The following is a 19,536-nucleotide window of genomic DNA, read 5'->3' on the forward strand; positions in this document are numbered from 1 at the left end:
CTGACATCAGACTCAGACTTCTCTTGAACTAAATTTTAATGTGCGTATTGTTATGCGTTTACTTTTCTGCATTGGCTAGAGGTATAGCGGGAGGGTTGAGATCTCACAAACATGTTAAACCCAGCCGCATTTTTGCGCCTGTCCCAAGTCAGGAGCCTCTGGCCTTTGTTAGTCTTGTATTATTTTAATTTTAGTTTCTTGTGTACAATTAGGAAATTAGTATGGCGTTCATTATCACTGAACTAGTATATATTTGTTTAGGGGCCAGCTGAAGGACGCCTCCGGGTGCGGGAATTTCTCGCTACATTGAAGACCTGTTGGTGACCCTCTGCTGTTGTTTTTTTCTATGGTTGTTGTCTCTTTGGCACATTCCCCATTTCCATTCTCAATTTTATACCAGCACACACCTGGCAATGTGTCAAAGTATCTTGGAGGTAAAAGAGTAAATTACTTGTATGGAATAAATGTGAATATATCAAACTTTCAAAGAGATAACAATGTAGAAACTGAACCATCAACAACACTTTAAGTTTGTTTACAATCTAATTCTGTTTAGATATGCAAAATTTACAAGTGTAACCAAGTTTAAATAAATATATCAATAAAAACTCAAACCTGGAAATTTAATATTCAATAAAATAATTATGTTTAGGTGACAATTTCTGACATGGAACACAAAACACTTACATATCTGTAATTTACTTATAACCTTCAAGGATATGCTTGTCAGTATGTACGTTAAAATTGATAAAGAATTCAAGAGTAAATATGAATGTCAGAAAATAAAAAAATGAAAGTTTAAAAGAATTCTAAGGACCTGCACCGAGTTACAATTGATATGGAATAAAATCAAAATAAATTATAATCAGTTTTTAACAATATACATCAAAATGCCTTATTTATTGTATGATCTTAAGTTAAAATATACTTTTATGGGAACAAAATAAAAAGATTAACTTGTGAATGTACTATAATGAAATGAAATGAGCCTGTGTGAAAAGTATTAAGAGTATTATGACATAACGAGTAGTACTGAAACCAATCTAATATCTACATGTATTTTGAAATAAAGAAAAGAGATGGTAATCTATAAAACACAAAGATCCCAAGCTATAGTCCTAGAAATGACGCTCACCCTTCCTTTTTTTCTTGAACTTCTCTTTTTCTTTGGTTTTAATAAAATCTTCATACGCAGCAGCATTTAGGTTACTTTTTGGAACTTGAGTCACTTGTGAAAATTTAGTTTATAAATATTCATGAGTAAATCATTCAATTACTGCAACACAGATATTTCTTTTGTGTCTTTGTTAATTCGTTTATCTATTTACTTAACCATATTAACAGTCAACATCACATTAGTTTCTTATATAATATCAGTGTTAGATTCTTGTGATGGTATAGAGGCCTTAATTTCTTTTTGATGAGATTTTTTTGTGTGTGCATAAAATCATCCAAATTTGTTTCACCTTGCTACACTGGGTGCTATTTTCAACATTATGTAAATAAACTCCCCTTTTCAAGAACCCTGGATCCATCCCAGAATATTCTTTCTTCTTAAAAATTATAAAACATTTGGTTTACCACCATAGATTCCTTACCTTCAGGTGTATATTCCTCGAGAACAGCATCACTGACGGGACGAGATATAAATCCTGAATCGCGAACACTATTTCTTGTTTCTCTTGTCCTAGTTTTTGACTTATCAGTTGTTTCTGTCGAATCTCCAGATTTTCTTGCATTATGGGCATATCTGCCAGGTATATAGTCTGACTGTGTACGATATAAGTTTGTGCTACGAGACACAGGTATTGCACTATTTTTGGCACCAGATGAGTCTGTTGTTTTCACAGTAGTTCGTTTTGAACTAGTTTGGGGTCGAGATTTTTCATTAGATGAAGAACGTTTTAACGACCCAGTAGCTTTTCTAGTTCGTTTTTCTACTTTATCTTTTATGCTTGTTAATTCTTGCTCAGGAACATGTTCTGTAGGGGGAGAAGCAATTAATTCCTCAATTTGAGAAACTTCTTGACTTGTGTCATAGTCATGTGCTTGAGCTACAGGCGGTGTTGAACGTTTTGTCATGACTGCAGGTTCATTCCCAGACTGTTGAGGCGGTGATACCTGAAAATTTGGTTTACTTTTTACATCCTGATTTAAAGGCTTTGCAACTCTCCTGTCATAAGCCTCATAGCGATTTTCTGCACTTGTTGCAGGACGATTTTCACGTCTCAAAACATGCTGAAAATTAGCAACAGGAGAGGAATTAGATACTGCAGGTGCGGTCATTGGTCTTGTATTGATTGGTAAATATATTGAATCTGAATCAAGTAGACTGGTCTGGCTTCTGGTTTCATACTCTACAAAATAAACAAAAATAATTAGAATAACTAAATTTTTAAATCTGCAGTCTCTCATACCAAAATAGAATTGTGTTACTTATTTTTGAAAGCTCCACAGATTATATTTTTATCTTCCTTTTTTTCCCTTGATTTCATTGTTATTAGTACAATGTATCAGCATGAAAACTCAATACCATTTCCATAAAACTTTATTCATTGCATAAAAAATGTTGTATTATAATAAGACTATTCCACATATTATTAAAGAGTTTTATCCAATAAGATCAATTTAAGACCATTGTTTCTATTTATAACTTTTTTATTGCTACCATTATGTCCATAAAACTTAGGAAAACCACAAAAGATTAAAAAAACGATCTTTACAAGTAATAAGGAAGTCATTTTTCAAGTGTAGATTGTAGTGGTAATAATTGAAACATAATAGGACCTACAAAAACTGATGGTTTTACATTATAAATGTCATGAACAGTACAAAATGTTTGGAGTAGGATCTTCAGCCAAGTAAAACTGAAGATAATGTTATGTTTAGAATTGACCAAAAATCACCCCAAAATCAATATCTATGGTCAGAATTTATATTTCAATCTTTGTAAAATGATTTTGCTAATTAGACTTTCCCCGAAATATATACATGTAGACTTATGTCATCATATGGACTATCAGAAAGTGTAATTTATCTCATTTCTCACACTGATGTTATTTTTTTCACATGGTTGACATGACTTAAGATATTTAAGTTCTAGTCAACCCTTAACGATTTTCAGACTGAATTTTGAACCTGAAAACTAAGCACTGCTCTATAAATAAAGAAATCTGAACCTTTCCATTCCTGTGCTCTTACTGGTCTTAAAATTTCATTCTAATATCTATATTTGTTATGTATTCCTCCTAAGATTTTCTAATGATGTTATTAATTGCTTTCATGAGAAGGATTCACAGCTATACCCTAACTATAACCTTCAGCTGGTATGGAAACAGTAAAGATGGCCAATGTATGATCACAGTGAACATATGAATAAGTAGACCGTAAAAACAAGCCAATAATTGGACAATAAACCCAGAAATGATTGTGCAAGAAAAAAAATCACTTCCTCTGTCAGGTTAATTTAAAATTTAAAAATCATTTCATTGAATTTAAATCTAAAAATAATTAAATCAATGTTATTTTTTTTTTCCTATTCAGAAGCCATTAATTTTTTAGAAAAATGCACAGGAATAGCATTGATTTCAAACTTCAATGTAACAACCAAAAGAACGTGGAATACATAGCTTTGCAATATTCATGTAATCATTTTCTGTAATACATTTTTAATACAGCTAAGAAAACCTACCACCAAGCTCCCATTACATTACCTATTCATGATCTCATGGAAAACATGCAAAATTTTAGTTACAAATACATGTAGTAATGCATGCACATATATTGTCAGGAATAAATCTATCGTTTATGACTTTTTAAATAGAATAAGTCACATGACCAAATATGGGACAGTTCACATGTAAAATGAGGTGAAATTTTCGAAATACTTCATCCTTAGAAAATATTTGTGTAACATATCAGGACCTTAATGGTGCTCTAGTATAATGATAAAAAATGCTTCCAAACCAATGAAAAATTCACAGCCCTACATTTAGAAATTTAAGATTTTTTTTTAATTATTGTGCATTTTCTGTTTTTTTCCTCATAAACTTACGTCTCATTACCTTTACTTCTCAATAGATTAACTTAGCTGTATTTGGTAAAACCTTTAGGAATTTTGAGTCCTCAATGCTCTTCATCTATGGACTTTATTTTGCATTTTAACTTTTTTGATTTAAGCATCACTGATGAGTCTTTTGTAAATAAAACGTGTGACAAGCGATGCGTACAAATTTTTAAGCCTGGTATCTATGATAAGTTTATTCTCATTTGTTGATTTACAATTACTAAATTGGTAAAAGACTTTACAGATATTTTGATACCTTCATGAATTACATCCTGTACTGTTAAGTCATTACACTGAGTCGCCCTGATTTCATTCCCAGCGCCAGAGAACTCGGATGAACCACTTCCTGAAATTCAAGTATTAAAAGTCAAGAAATAGTCTCAAACAAACATGACATCGTAAGAGTAAAAATCTCCCAGCACTGCAGAACTGCCATGAACAACTTCCTGAAATTCAAGTATTAAAAGTCAAGAATTAAAGTCTCAAATAAACATGACATCATAACAGTAAAAATCTCCCAGCAATGAAGAACTCCAATAAACCATTTCCTACAATTCTAGTATTAAAGGTCAAGAATTAAAGTCTCAAACAAACAAGAGACCATATGAGTAAAAATCTCCCAGCAATATAGAACTCCAATAAACCATTTCCTACAATTCTAGTATTAAAGGTCAAGAATTAAAGTCTCAAACAAACAAGAGACCATATGAGTAAAAATCTCCCAGCAATATAGAACTCCAATAAACCATTTCCTACAATACTAGTATTAAAAGTCAAGAATTAAAGTCTCAAACAAACAAGAGACCATATGAGTAAAAATCTCCCAGCAATATAGAACTCCAATAAACCATTTCCTACAATACTAGTATTAAAAGTCAAGAATTAAAGTCTCAAACAAACAAGAGACCATATGAGTAAAAATCTCCCAGCAATATAGAACTCCAATAAACCATTTCCTACAATACTAGTATTAAAAGTCAAGAATTAAAGTCTCAAACAAACAAGAGACCACATGAGTAAAAATCTCCCAGCAATATAGAACTCCAATAAACCATTTCCTACAATACTAGTATTAAAAGTCAAGAATTAAAGTCTCAAACAAACAAGAGACCATATGAGTAAAAATCTCCCAGCAATGAAGAACTCCAATAAACCATTTCCTACAATTCTAGTATTAAAGGTCAAGAATTAAAGTCTCAAACAAACAAGAGACCACATGAGTAAAAATCCTATGATCTGTTTCTGTATAGTCATTGTTAATACCTTGTATGGTAAATAAAACAGAATGGAACAAAAATCCAATCAATTTGCATATTTTAATCTCTGACATAAGAGTATCAGTTTGTTAGTCAATACTAATCAATTTGCATATATAAGTCTGAAATAAGAGTATTAGTTTGTCAGTCAATATCTTTACAGAAATCACTGCAAAAAAACCAAAGTGATGACAGGATGGAACAGCCAATCTAAAGATATTCCAAACAGCATAAATGAATAATAAGCATCAGATCTATTTATCCTAACCCAATATGATAAAAGAATTTACGTCAAATTATACCTATCAACCAAAACAAGTAATACGTGAGATTTATCACATTTTAAATGACCAGTTCAATACAAATTGAAAGTGATCCATGTTCTAACAAAATTGATACAACATTAATAACCTTGTTCTTTCACTTAAATGCTATCTATTTCTTATTCCTCAGTAAACCCTGCCTCAATCACCATTGAACAGGAAGCAGACCAATATAATTCCAATGGTCAAATAATAGATTACATCAGATTCCGAAAAAAAAACCTGACAAACATATGGCTCAATTCCATGATGATTTTCATAAATGTAAATTATTGGACCCTAATAACATCATTCTTTAAAAAAAATATACATTGGCTCAAATCCAGGTTTATAGATAAAGCCATTTAAATCGATACAAAATGTAAATAAATATGAGGGTATTATCTCACATACTAACAAAATGTTAACCTTGGCTCATAGAACATCGTCTGCAGTCTCTTCTTTATGTTCGTTATGAGTTTTTTGTTACAAATAACAACCATAATATTGATTGAATAGAAGATTTTGTTGAAGTCTTAACAGGTAATGGCATCATAAGGAGCTTGTATCAACCTGCTCAAGCGACCTGATTCATCATGGAAAACCAACGATGTTGAATTAAATACATTATCATAACATAACCTATGTTCGCATTTGTACTGGTTTTAAGAACATTTTTAATCCTTTATATTGTATTTTGTTAAAAAAGTTCTAAAGTTTGTTGACTATATGAACCTCCTTTGTATAGGAAAACAAAGACTGTCTGTACTGTATTGACCGACATTGTTTGTCCTGAAATCTCAGATTCCATGTAAACAATGTAGAAAGCATCGAAGACAATACAGAATATTTTTTTTGTCTAAATGTCAAAATTTATAGCATCAATGTTTGCAAGACTCTGTTTCAGTACATGAAATATAAATTTTAAAATTTAAGTGCTTCCTGGAAGTTTTATAAAAAAAACGTAGGTTGAACGACAAAAACCTATTGGATAATTTTTTTTAACCTGTTTTACTATAATATCCTCAAACTTCTAGAAATGTTTGACCATTTTTATTTAGAAAAATTACAGTTTCAGTTTTTGTTTGCACTCCAATAAATTACATTTCCATAAATAAAATACATTTTCAGCCTTTTTGCTTCCAGAAAATCCATCTTGTCTGTTTAGTTCCTCACTCCTCCCCCTCCCCAAAAATAAAATAAAGAAGAGTATTCGAGTTCAGAAAAGGAATACTTCTTGAAAGGATTAGGAATATTATTGGTTGGAATAAAATTGAATGGTAAAAGTTTCCATAACAACTAGATGTATCATTTGTCACATCTTTCTCATTCTAAAGATGACCAACAGTGAGTAAAAACATGATTCATTCTAAGTTCCATTAAAAGTGATGTAATACAGTATTTTTGTATACCCTGGATACAACTAAACTCATCCTACTAAAGGCACCTGATTCCGCTTAGGCTAAATAACACATTATAATGAAGCAATTTTAAAATATTCACAAATTATCAGACATAAAATTTTGTAATTATGATCTTTTGTTCAAAATATTTCAAAATACAAAATATCAATTTAAGGTAAAGGTTTGCTTTTTAAATACTTTTTGGTGAAATAAATGATGTATTACCACCTCCATTTAAAAGATGATAAATAGCACTAAGGGGAAAGGGCATGTAATAAATTCTAAATGAAATCGTAAACTTTGAATTTTTTTACTAATATTATAAAATATTTTCTTTGAAGAAAACAGTAAAAAAAAATAAGATTATTAGGTAAATGATAAGGGTGGAATAAAATTAAATGAATTTACAAAGACTCATACGTTTTTCTTTTTAAAGAGTATAATATATGATTAATTTTGTCTTGCATTAAAAGTTAGTCTTTTTCTTGTATACCCTGGATACAACCAAAATACTCCTACTCAAGACACCTCTCATTCCACTTAGGATGTAAAATTACTCATTTTAATAATTAACTTTAAAATTATCAGACTTAAAATTTTGTAATTATGATCTATCTATAGCTAAAATCTCAAAATAGTTCAAAACGAAGCATTGCTTTTTAACTATGTGTTTGCAAAATAAATGAATTATAACCACCTCCATTTTTAAGAATGATACATAGTATTGAGGGGAAGAGCAAGAAATCAAATTTTCATGAGTTGTTAACTTTATACTTTTACCTATTATAAAATATTTCTTTGAAAAGTGTGAAATATGAAATAACATGCCAAAAAACCTTCCCAATACAAGTACAAAATTGTGACTCTTGTATTTTTTCGTCTGTGTTTACTTTAACAAAATAAGAAATCCAGATGTTTTCTTTAACCAAAATAGTGTTTCAAATTTAGAGAAAAAAAGATATCCTTACATGTACTTAAAGCTACCAGTTAACATTTTCTTGCCACTAATTTTGTGAAGTTTAGTTGTTGAAAGAATTGTTAATCATCAATCATTGTACCTAATTATACTATTACTTACTGTGTATCCATCCTGCTACCTGGGCTGATGGTGGAGGACCTCGAGATGATTCTGTACAATAAATAGAAAGCTTAGAATCAATTCAAATATTGAGATAAACAGAACAAGGTCAATAATCAAACATGCAAAAGATTCATTTTTTTGCTGTTTTCAATGAAAAAATTGTAGATCATGCAGAAATTTAGCGGGAAAACTGAAAGCATACATTTCATCAAACATACATGTGGTTGACAAATTTACATCTTGTTTACATTTTTGAGACATCATACCCCAAAACTGGAGCAAATCTATTGAATAACCCTTTTTTTTAACTGACTTACTAACGTCACACAAAACTTTGTTCAAAATTTACAGAGAACAATATCGTACATTGAATTTGACCAACAATTATTGTGAACAGTTGTTATTGTTCTCACCTGTTATATTTTCCTTAAATACTTTAAGCATGAGTTGAACTATATATCAATATCATAATTTCAATAGCTTAACAATTCAATAATGTCCAAATACCAGAAGTAAATCTCATAAAATATTCACTGATAAACGACTATGAACTTTATAAAACAATGAGTGTCTGACCTCCATTAACTGAATTACTACATAAATCATCAGGTATTAACTGAATTAAATGGACAATGATCAAATGGTGCTGGCCAAAAATACTGACATCATGATCACTATATCAACAAGTCAACATGGAGAAAAATGGTATAACCATATAAAGAAACTGATATAATAAATAGAAACTGACATGAAAATCAATCAATTAGGTGAAATATACATGTGTTTATAACAGTTTGCTCTCACTATTTTTAACTACAGCCCCATACAAACACAGAAATTTCATGGCATACTGTCAAAATTTTTCAAACTTGAAAATTAAAAAATAGACCTTTGATAGTAAATGGGATTGTTTGTTACTTATAAGAACATATGGTACAAATTAAATGAAAAGGTTAAAAGGTAGAGTGCAGTCCTGAGTTTACCACCTGCATGTGTTTACACAGTCAATTCTTATTCTTTCATTAGAGATGTATGTCATCATATATAAAATATAATTTTTATTTTTAAAGCCTATGTTCTTATCTACAAAAATAGAAAGCTATACATGTTTGCATTTAGTGCAAATATAGTTATGTCAGTAACTGTTAGATTTAAAAAAAAAATGCTTATGTAGTAAGCTATATGGTGTGTCAAATCAGTTTCTCAAAAATTGTACCTTCTAATTTAATACCAATCAAAATTTTTTGACCTTAGATTAAAAAAAATAAGGATAGAGTAATGAGGTATAGAAATATAGTACTTTTGTATATGCCAAAACAGTGCTTTGTTACCTGTATTTAGTGAGGTACTTTTTACTGTTATATAATTTTTTACATATTAAAATAAAGAGAATAGAAATGGGGACTGTGTCAAAGAGACAACAACCAGACCAAAGAGCAGAAAATTATTTCCTTAAATTCATTTGAAAACTTTCAAGTATTCTTATTTGCATTTGTTATTTTATAGAAAAAGAACTAGGCCATACAGTCCAATATCAAAATACATCAAGGAAATAGTATATAAATGTTAAGAAATCTAAAAACAAAGATAGTTTAAAAGATACAGTTATTTCCAATTACAACTCCTACACTGAAATGAACAGATCTTACGATTGCCATCGGGAGTTCTTTGTTCAAATAATATTTTTATCCAACATTATTCAATAGAAGATCTTTAACAATGTAGTACTTATGTGTTTATCTCACTAGGAATCTTATTTCATTCATCAATACCCAATATCAGAGCATTTAGACTATGTTAATCCTGTTTTATGGTCTTTAAAAAGAGAAGAATGATAAAGGTTACCCTCGATATCGTAAAGATGACTCAACTGTCTGTTGTTAGTCTTTTTTTTTTCTATTTGTGATAATAGACCCGTTTTCTCTTTGAAATGAATTATAAAAATCGGTCAAAATGACCTATTTTTATTTGAGAACCTTCCGTGAGCAATATAACAATAAGAAGATGTGGTATGATTACTATTTTCTCTTTGAAATGAATTACAAAAATAGGTTACTTTGACCTACTTTATAAAAGAACCTTAAGTGAGTAATATAAAAATAAGAACATGTGGTATGTTTACCAATGAGACAACTCTTCACAAGAGACCAAATGACACAGAAATCAACCACTATAGGTCACCTTCAATAGCGAGTAAAAACCATACGGAAAAGTCAGCTTAAAAGTTGTAATTCCTCCACACTTCCTCTTAAAATGAATAAACATTGATCACACATGCTGGTATTGTGATGAAAATGATACTTTGAAGATTATCTTAAGAGAACAAAGAACATAAAAAAAACTTAAAGAATTCATAAATATCAGATTTTCTATTTAAGATAAATCCACAAAATGACTATTCCATATACAAATATTCAATTACCCACATGGAGCTGTGGTGGCATAAATTTTCTTGTGAATGTTATACTATAAAAGACTTCTGTTTTCTTTGACTTCCTACAATCTTAAATATTACAAAACATTTTACAACCATAAGCTCAAAAGCATATAAACTTTTATGACAGATGGACAAAACTAAATGACTAACCCCTAGATACTATTAATTAGAGATAATATTGTTTTTTTACTTCTAAAACATCACACCTATCGTTAATTTACCTGATTAAACAGGTTTACACTATTAAAAATCTTCTTTTGTGTACCTGATAATCTATATGAAGACAATGGAGACAATCTTTAATAAAAATACATTACAAAACTCAGGTCTTTTATGTCTATTGATTCCCGATTGTGATTGAAACAAATTATAACTGGTCTTGACATTTTATTAAATGGCAACGCTACAATATCTATCATAATTTGACTGACTTTTAAATTAAAAAGTCTACAATGAAAGTACAATATTCCAGATACTAACCCTTACAACAAATAATAAGTCTTGATGTAAAAATGTAGAACACCTGCAGAATTTTGAAATGAAGATTTTCAATCATGAATTTGCATTAGGAAAATAAGCTGTACATGTTTGAATTGTTCAGGGTGAAAAAAGCCTGACATTAAATAAAACTGTATTGAATGCTTATTCTGTGAAAGAATGAGGGACAGGAATCATTAGAAAACAGATATTTCATCATCCCCAAAAATATATACAACACACATCAATCACAAAATAAACCAACTTATCTTAATGAGCAATTTATTTTCGTGAGAGGAAAAATAACCAAACTATAAATTGATGTTAAAAACAGATTTTCTCTTTTATGAAAACAGAAAAAACTTCTTTTACATGTTCAAAGCGTTGTGAGAGTTGTATATAAGATGTATAATTAAAGTTGCATGCATTTCATTGATAAATTGATGTGGATGGACATCGAATAAACTTCATTGCTGCACTGATAAGTGATGCCATTGTCTAATATTCTCAAGTACCAAGTGACTCAAGTTCTATATTAAAAAGAAGATGTGGTATGATTGCAAATGAGACAACTCTCCACAAGAGACCAAATGACACAGAAATTAACAACTAAAGTCTTGTCCATAATCTTAACAAATATTAGGCAGTAAGATCAAAGGAAAAATGTATAAATGTATAAAATCAATTAACAATAGAACTCATATTATTATTAATAGAGTAAGCTGATTGATATATTTATCTTTTTCCAGTAATTTAGACATTCACTTTCTCAGGATAATTGCTTTTGGACTATTTAGCACTATTCATGTATCAATAAAATGGTCCCAGAAGAATCGAACTAATCATCTATTATTTACCTAAAGAAAAATTCAATCTCAGTTTTATAATACAAATTTATAACAAAGGTCCCTGACAAGCAATTGCTATAATGGATTATATTGGACATTAGATTTTTATCACCATTGACATACAATTTTGTAAAAAGTCAAATTAAAAATGTTATGTCCACTGATAGAAGTCAATTCACATCTCAGTGCAAATGGGTTATATAAGTCAATGGACAGAAATCTAACAATAATGGGTCCATTGACACTGAATTTATAACTTTATATTATGGAACATTAGCTTTTGAATTTGAAATCAAACAATTATCTCTTTACTATAAAGTTTTTCACTGGTAAACTAATATATGGCTTTGTTTTGTACAGGATCATAAAAGCTTATGGATATGGAATGTGTAACAACTTAACCAACTGCAGGTGTAGTAAGACAACACAAAAGTTTATTTCTCAAAATGAGACAATTTCAATCTATATTCATTCAGGTTCAGTGACAAGAAACTACATGCCTTACAAAGTATTCATAATAATGAGATTATGTAAATGCAAAACTTTCTATTTTATGAACCCATATATAAGTCAGATGTGGTATGATTGGCAATGAGATAACTCTCCACCATACACCAAATGATGTAGAAGTTAGCAACTATAGATCATTATAGGGTCTTCAACAATGAGCAAAACCCATACCTCTTAGCAAGCTATAAAAGGTTCCAAAATGACAAATGTAAAATAATTCAAACAAGAAATCTAACAGCCTGATTTATGTTCAAAACCAATATGACAAACAGCAACAAATGACAACCACTGAATTACAGGCTTCTGCCTTAAATCAGAAATAGACAGAATATTAATCATATTTGTGGGCACCGACCTGACTATTCTTTGGAAGTGTTTAACTGATACACACTTCAAGGATTTAATTAAACTGATCTTATTTGTGTGTTTTTGAAATTTTACCTGAATGTTGACCAGAGCTAGAAAAAGAATTGGCAGATAAGTTGTTCTCTTGTCTAGCAGGTGACTGTAAATGACTGTTATGTTGCCTTGGTGACTGACTATTTGGTTGCCTTGTAGGCTGTAGTTGTTGTTGATGAAGTTTCTGTTTGTACAATATTTGACTTAATTTTGCATCTTCCTGGCTTTCAAGCTGTAATAAGAAAGATTTTTTGTAAATGAAATGTGAATAAGTATTTATCAACAATGTTTAGTGCATTGTTTAAACACAGTCTAATATTGTTTTATATAGTACATGTATTATAAACAACAAAGGTTTCTCTATTAGTTGGTATTTCTATTCTGAATGACTTTGTGATTTTTTTGTTTCATTGTATGCCAACACACACATAAATATAACACACACAATGTGTTGAAATCAAATACATTTAGGGAAGCTTATTCTTGTTTTAAACTAAATGATATGAAGAAATGGAAGATATTTTATCCTGTTTACAATTGACAATAAAATACCACAATAACAAAATGAGTTTAAAATTCTGTACATAAAGTCATCATGTTCTTTTACTTTATTTTTGCTTAAATTGATTGACAGTTTCATTAATGCCATCTAGTCACACATTGGCTGTTTGATTTTGTTTTGTTGCTGTTAAAACAAAACCATTGGGTCAATTTGAAATCAGATTATTAATATTTATAAACATCAGAGACAGCAATCCAGCAGCACAAGTACCAAAAACTACAATTTAGAGGTCTCCATACCATCATTACTGATTGCAACAGCTTACCGGTAGAATGTATAGAAAAATCTAATCTCGTATTTTGACAATGGAAATGACCAAAGACTGTATGTAATGATAATATTTAAGAATTTCTGAGACATGACCTAGTATTAATAATTTCAATGTTAAATATCTTTGTCCACTATTCATATATGCCCTGAGGACTCTCTAATAAGTTCAAGATACAAGTATTTAAATAATCAAGAACACTTATACTGACCCTGGACATTCAATAAAACAGACATAGGTTCAATAAAGTAACAAAATGGCCTTGCTTATGTTTTGACAGATTAAATGTAAATCATACATATTATATTACAACTTGTCTACAGCTAACTAATATTTCTTATCGGTCCTCTCTGTGCTTGTATCACCCTGCACTCAGCTCTTAATGATATTGTGTAGCACAAGACGTCATAATGTTTAATGAACTTTATTAAAGCCCGGTTAATTGTCACTAATTATAGTTAACTTGGTTCATGTCATTTGTTGTCACCATCAAATTTTTTTCATCAAAATCTTGGGTCAAGAAAAACCTGCACTGTGATTTGACAATTCCCCTCCAAGTCTTCAAGTTCAAGAAAAATAGGATGAGGTTCTATTCCATCTAATCTGTCAAAAGTTTTGTTTGACAATTTCCACTATAAAAAAATCCATTAAAAACTTTGACCAAGAAATCTTGTACAATACAACTTTGATTATGAAAAAGGGCCTTAAAATTGTCAATATCAATATCATTCATATGTCATTTCAGATGAAAACAATTATTTTCTGTTTGCAAAAAAAAAGGGGATGAGACACAAAGGGCAAACAATAACCATAGGTTGAAGAAAGACAACAAAATAAGGACACAAATATGATGCTGTCAAATGCTAGGAACCCATGCTTTCTTTCATTTATGATTACTACTGTTAAAGTAGTGAAGGGCCATAACTCCATGAAAAGCAACCTTTCTTTTGTCATGTTGAACATATATATATATATATCAATATTTGAAAAGCATTGTTTAAATGGGAGTGAAAATATTTAATTGAGTTGAAAATAAATATTATAATTGGCTAAATATGATTGTCTTATGCATATTTCTGAATACACAGTCAGTAAACAGCTATTTTATAAGTGCATTGTATGTTCATTGCCCACAATATTTCATAATAACCCTTTGTCTAAGTAGGAAGTCAAATCTATACCAATCCTTACATCCTGTTAGTGTTTCACAAGAAATAGTTATTCTTTGAAATGTATGACAATGAACATTTTGAAGAGATCATTATACAGTTGTATACAGTTGTATAATGGGTACAAAATTTGTAAAAGTTGAAAGGATGTTTGTCTTATTGGAACAGAAATTATAAAAAAATTCTTGTATGCTTAAAAAGCCACCTTCATTTATCAGAAAACTTGTGGGGAAAAAAAACTACATATTTTGATATTCCAAAATCAGTCACTATTTCTTTACAGAAACAACAAAGTAAAATGGTATTAATCAAAAGGAGGCTTGTCTTCACAGAAACATTGTTAATTCTAAAACTGCACAATGAACACTAAAATCATAAAAAATTAAAAAGCTCAGTTTTAAGTCCTATCACTGGTTAAGACCTTTGAATAGATTGGTAAAAGCATCACTATGAGTGTAAGACAGAGCCAACACACAGGCCCACAATGGACATATACAATATCTATACCAGCTAATACCTCTACCAAAAGAAATTCTAATATAAAAATATTATGATGTGGTATGATTGCCAATGAGACAACCTTCTACCAAATAACAAATGCCATAGAAGGTTCAAGACTACTAGGTCAATGTATAAAAAGTCTGGAATTTCTGCAGTTATATTTCCAATGAATGGAAATTCCGCGAAACTTCATTGTATAAAACACTAATGAATGATTCAAATATAGTATAAAATGGTACAGTAAAGGCCAATTAACCAATAAAAACAAAATAAACCAGATCCTTTCTAATGCATATTCAATGTATCTCTGAATCTAGTGAATACAAAACTTTTTTTATTTTACAGCTAGTATGAACTAGAACACATCTACTACATTAGCGATTTCCTTTTATTGCATGACAATTTTGTCTGATGCACTTTCACCACATGCCAATTTCCTCAGTTAGCATGTTACCTTCTTTTTTTTTTTTTAAATTAGTAGTAAAATAAAAGTACATTGAAGCATTCAACAGTCAACAGTTAATCTATTTGTACTTTTGAACTTAGATAAGCAAAATTCTAGACAACTTGAAAGGCGATCTTGAATCACGGTTTTCATAAAAGAGCAAAAGCATTGTAATAAGTCTTTCCAAATTACATTGTATGAGTGATGTCAATGTAGATTGCGTACTACATGTAGCTTAATTTAAATGTAAATGGTTTGCATGTTTAAAAGAGATTATAATCAAATCTTATTTTCTTTCTTAAAACAGCATGCAAATTAGAGAGTTCACAAAAGGTCATTCAAAGAGAGGAAGAAGATACCAAATGGATATACAAACTCTGTCTGACAATGATGTGATCTGCCATTGCAAAAAATCAAACAACAGTGTACAAACACAACAGGTCAGTTTCCATTGGTTTTAGGACCAGAAACATACTATTCATATGTCAGCAAAAAAGCAATTTTGACAATGTTTGTTATATTTAAAAAAATATCTGACTTTAATCATTTGGTGTGTTTAACCCTTCCCTCTGTTTCCTAGACCAATTATGTCTGAAATTCAGATAATTTGTAAACTTTCACCAAAATCTCTATTTTAACCCTAATAATTTGGGGTGTAAAAATCAAAATTATATAAAAAATATTTCTATTTCACTTTCTTACATGTCTATTCATCAACTTGAAATACTTTGAAACAATGGACTTAATATCTGATGTTAAAAAAGGCCCTTACTGAACCAGCTATGAGAAAACCTTATGAAGAAACAATGAAGTTTTAAGGATGAACAGTCCTTTAGATGTGCAGGCATCGTGAGGATGATGCCTATTGGGAACACATGATTATTTTTTAGTACTGTATTTCAAACTTGTATGACATCAGAAGAATACATCTTTGGTTTACTGTAACAGACAAGAACGTGAGAAATCATTGATTTTTTTACAAAGTTGTGTATTAGTCTTCAATAGTAACTACTGTATGTAACTCACTGAATCGGTCACAAGTGAAAAGATTTTATCAAAACTTGTCTATCCCAATAAATGTTACTCATATTGAGTTAATTCAATATGAACACTTATTCAAATTCCAATTTCTTTTGAAAAGTTGTTTCAAGACTACGACCTTTTGAACCTTATAGGATTCTTATAGACTGACAATTGCTAATAAGTTGAAACATGTATTATTTTTTTGTAAATATTTGCATTTCCAAAGCACCATCTACTTCTTTTTACAAAATTTAAAATAAGAAAAAATTGGATTAATCTCATTTATTGTTCTTTGAGACTTTTAAATTACATAGTATTATAACCTTTATAATTCAGTCTTTAGATAGTGTATTTAAGTGAAGGACTTTTATATAGATTGAATACTATACATACAATATATTAAATTTCATGCAGTAGAGGTTACTATAATCTTAGCAAATCATGTATAACTTGTGAAGATATTACATACATTAATTACTTTCCCAAGAGAAATAGGTATGTTGTTCAATAGAAAGATATAGTTTTGCAAATTCAGCAGACCAAAATATTACATAACTAGACATTATATTATAGGGTTATTGCATTTATATTGAGGTTCAGAGCAGTATATAATATTGATTGATATATCATTTTACTGGAAATCTCTTTACAGAGGTTTAGTGTCTACCAAACTTTATGGAGAAATAAGTATATATTATTGGGTTATCTACACATTGATATCCTAAAATATCAGCCGTGAGCCACAATGTGAACGTTTTTGGCGAGTGAGTGCAGTGAACCAGCTCAAAAGCTTCACATTATGTCGAGCAGCTGATATTTTACAATGTCTCTACAAAGAAAATCAGATTATTTGTATATCAATCTATTACTGGCCTTTTCCCCCTACCTAAGACAATTTTTGGCTTGACGAGAGCAAGCTAGATAAGGTCTCCTTCTACATTGTAACGTCTCTGATAACTTCCCCTTAGACATTGTGACATTGCTGATAATGCCTGCTCTCATCTCAAAGCTGTGATACAAGAATTACAGAGCCACTGAGCAGGGTGATATAGGTGTAGGGAAGGAATATAAAGATGCAATATCAGTCATGTTGCAATAATATTTACTCATTAGAAATGTTATACCCTTCAGGTTTATTTTAAATCCAAGACCAGTCCACTTAAAATATCAGAAAAAAATATTACAATTTTATTTCACAAAGAAATCTACTATGGATTATTATATTATTATACGTTTGAAACCAATTGTTGTGAATTTCAGAGGAACCATGAATTCCCATGTACAGCGACTAACAAATTTTCTATAAGAATGTATTGATTCAAGTAAGGGTGAAGGTTGGTACCTATTAAAATGTTTAAACACACTGCATTTATTTGACTCTGTTTTGAAGACAGTTCTTTGACCTATAATGGTTTACTTTTACAAATTGTGATTTGGATGGAGAATGGTCTCATTGGCACTCATACCACATCTTCTTATATCTATGCAGACTTTGGCAAAATCAAAAAATCAAATACATGTGTATCTACAAAAATGCAAGTTTTCCTCAATCAATAAAAACTGGTACCCACAAAAATAAACAAATCCACAGTATCTGAAAACTTTTATATTATGTTTCAAAATTTTGGTATTATTTACTATCATATTTTTAAATCAAGTATTTTAGAATATCTGAATTATATCACATCTCTTGTCAAAGTGGGTTGGTGGGCTTGCTCTCATCAAATAGCCTATACCATGGTATCATATGATTTCACTTGTATATTTTTCAGAATATAAGAAATCATCTGATAGAAATTTGCACTCCAAACAATTAAATATAAGTGTCAGAGTATTATGACTTAGATTGTTGCAGTCTCTAGAGTGTTAAGCCATTTTATTTATCAGAGCTAATCTGTAGCAAAGACCATGGTCTTAAGCTAATTCTAGACAACCCTAGATGATATGATTATGATGATTCTGTAAATTTTAAAAACTCAAGCATATAAGAATATAAATACATGTATGCAGTCAGATATTGCCTTCAGAGACACATCCTGATTGCAAATGAATTGTGCAACATTTTAATTCTGTGGTTGTCATTTCAAAATTTGTCAAATTATTTCATCACCAGCCTGAAGCTCCTCTGTCTGAGGCTTTTTAAGAGAACATCAAATCTCTCTATTATATTTCTTATCTTCTTTTCTCAAAAACATTTATATCAGATTTTTTCCAACCATTATAACAAATATAGTTAGTGCCAGAGTGAAGTCCTTGTATACACAATATAATTTATCTATTTTATAACCATATTGATTTTGTATGTATTGTGACTTTTAAAAAGTCTTAAGAAATTGGTAAAGATTAAAGTTGATATATAACAACTTACAGACTGACAACAAAGACATTTCAGTCAAAATTTGATAAATTGTTTATTCTGCGTTTTCAATAAGACCTTGCACAGAACAGTCAATTTTACCTTAAGAAAACACATTACCTTGGTTTTTATAAAATCCAAATCAGATATAATTATTTGCAAATCAATATATGTACAAAGAAAACTATAAATATATTTGATCTTCAACATAAACAAAGACATGACTCAATACACATTCCCAATCAATTGTCAAAACTTTTGTTTATATTCTGCAAACAAAGAAAAGAATATTTGTCATTTATTTTTAATATAATTTTGCAAAATTAGTTTAAAAAAGATCAATGACTTAAAACAGCTGATCTTACCAGGTTTAGTTAGAGTTACTTATCCTTTGAATTATTAAGTACTATTAAGGAAAGGTCCAGTTTTTAAA

General features: G+C 29.9%; 1 protein-coding gene across 9 annotated transcripts in view; it reads right to left on the reverse strand.

The window, feature by feature from the left end:
* LOC143048110 (uncharacterized) overlaps positions 1–19,536 on the reverse strand; it is a 79,144-nt gene that overhangs the window by 23,373 nt on the left and 36,235 nt on the right. For 7 of the 9 annotated variants that reach the window (XR_012969744.1, XR_012969743.1, XM_076221568.1 and 4 more), the window contains 5 exons: positions 12,822–13,011; positions 8,106–8,156; positions 4,323–4,412; positions 1,599–2,357; positions 1,136–1,228 (listed from right to left, as the gene is read on the reverse strand). Coding sequence is in view for 7 of the 9 variants with exons in the window: in XM_076221568.1 (XP_076077683.1) it covers positions 1,136–1,228; positions 1,599–2,357; positions 4,323–4,412; positions 8,106–8,156; positions 12,822–13,011 (1,183 nt within the window). In the remaining 2 variants the exon portion in view is untranslated. Of the gene's footprint in view, positions 1–1,135; positions 1,229–1,598; positions 2,358–4,322; positions 4,413–8,105; positions 8,157–12,821; positions 13,012–19,223; positions 19,341–19,536 lie in introns of those variants that run through there. The other 2 variants (XM_076221574.1, XM_076221571.1) reach the window with 2 other exon arrangements.

This window comes from Mytilus galloprovincialis, chromosome 10 (genome assembly GCF_965363235.1).
Source record: "Mytilus galloprovincialis chromosome 10, xbMytGall1.hap1.1, whole genome shotgun sequence".
Classification (NCBI taxonomy): Eukaryota; Metazoa; Mollusca; class Bivalvia; order Mytilida; family Mytilidae; genus Mytilus; species Mytilus galloprovincialis.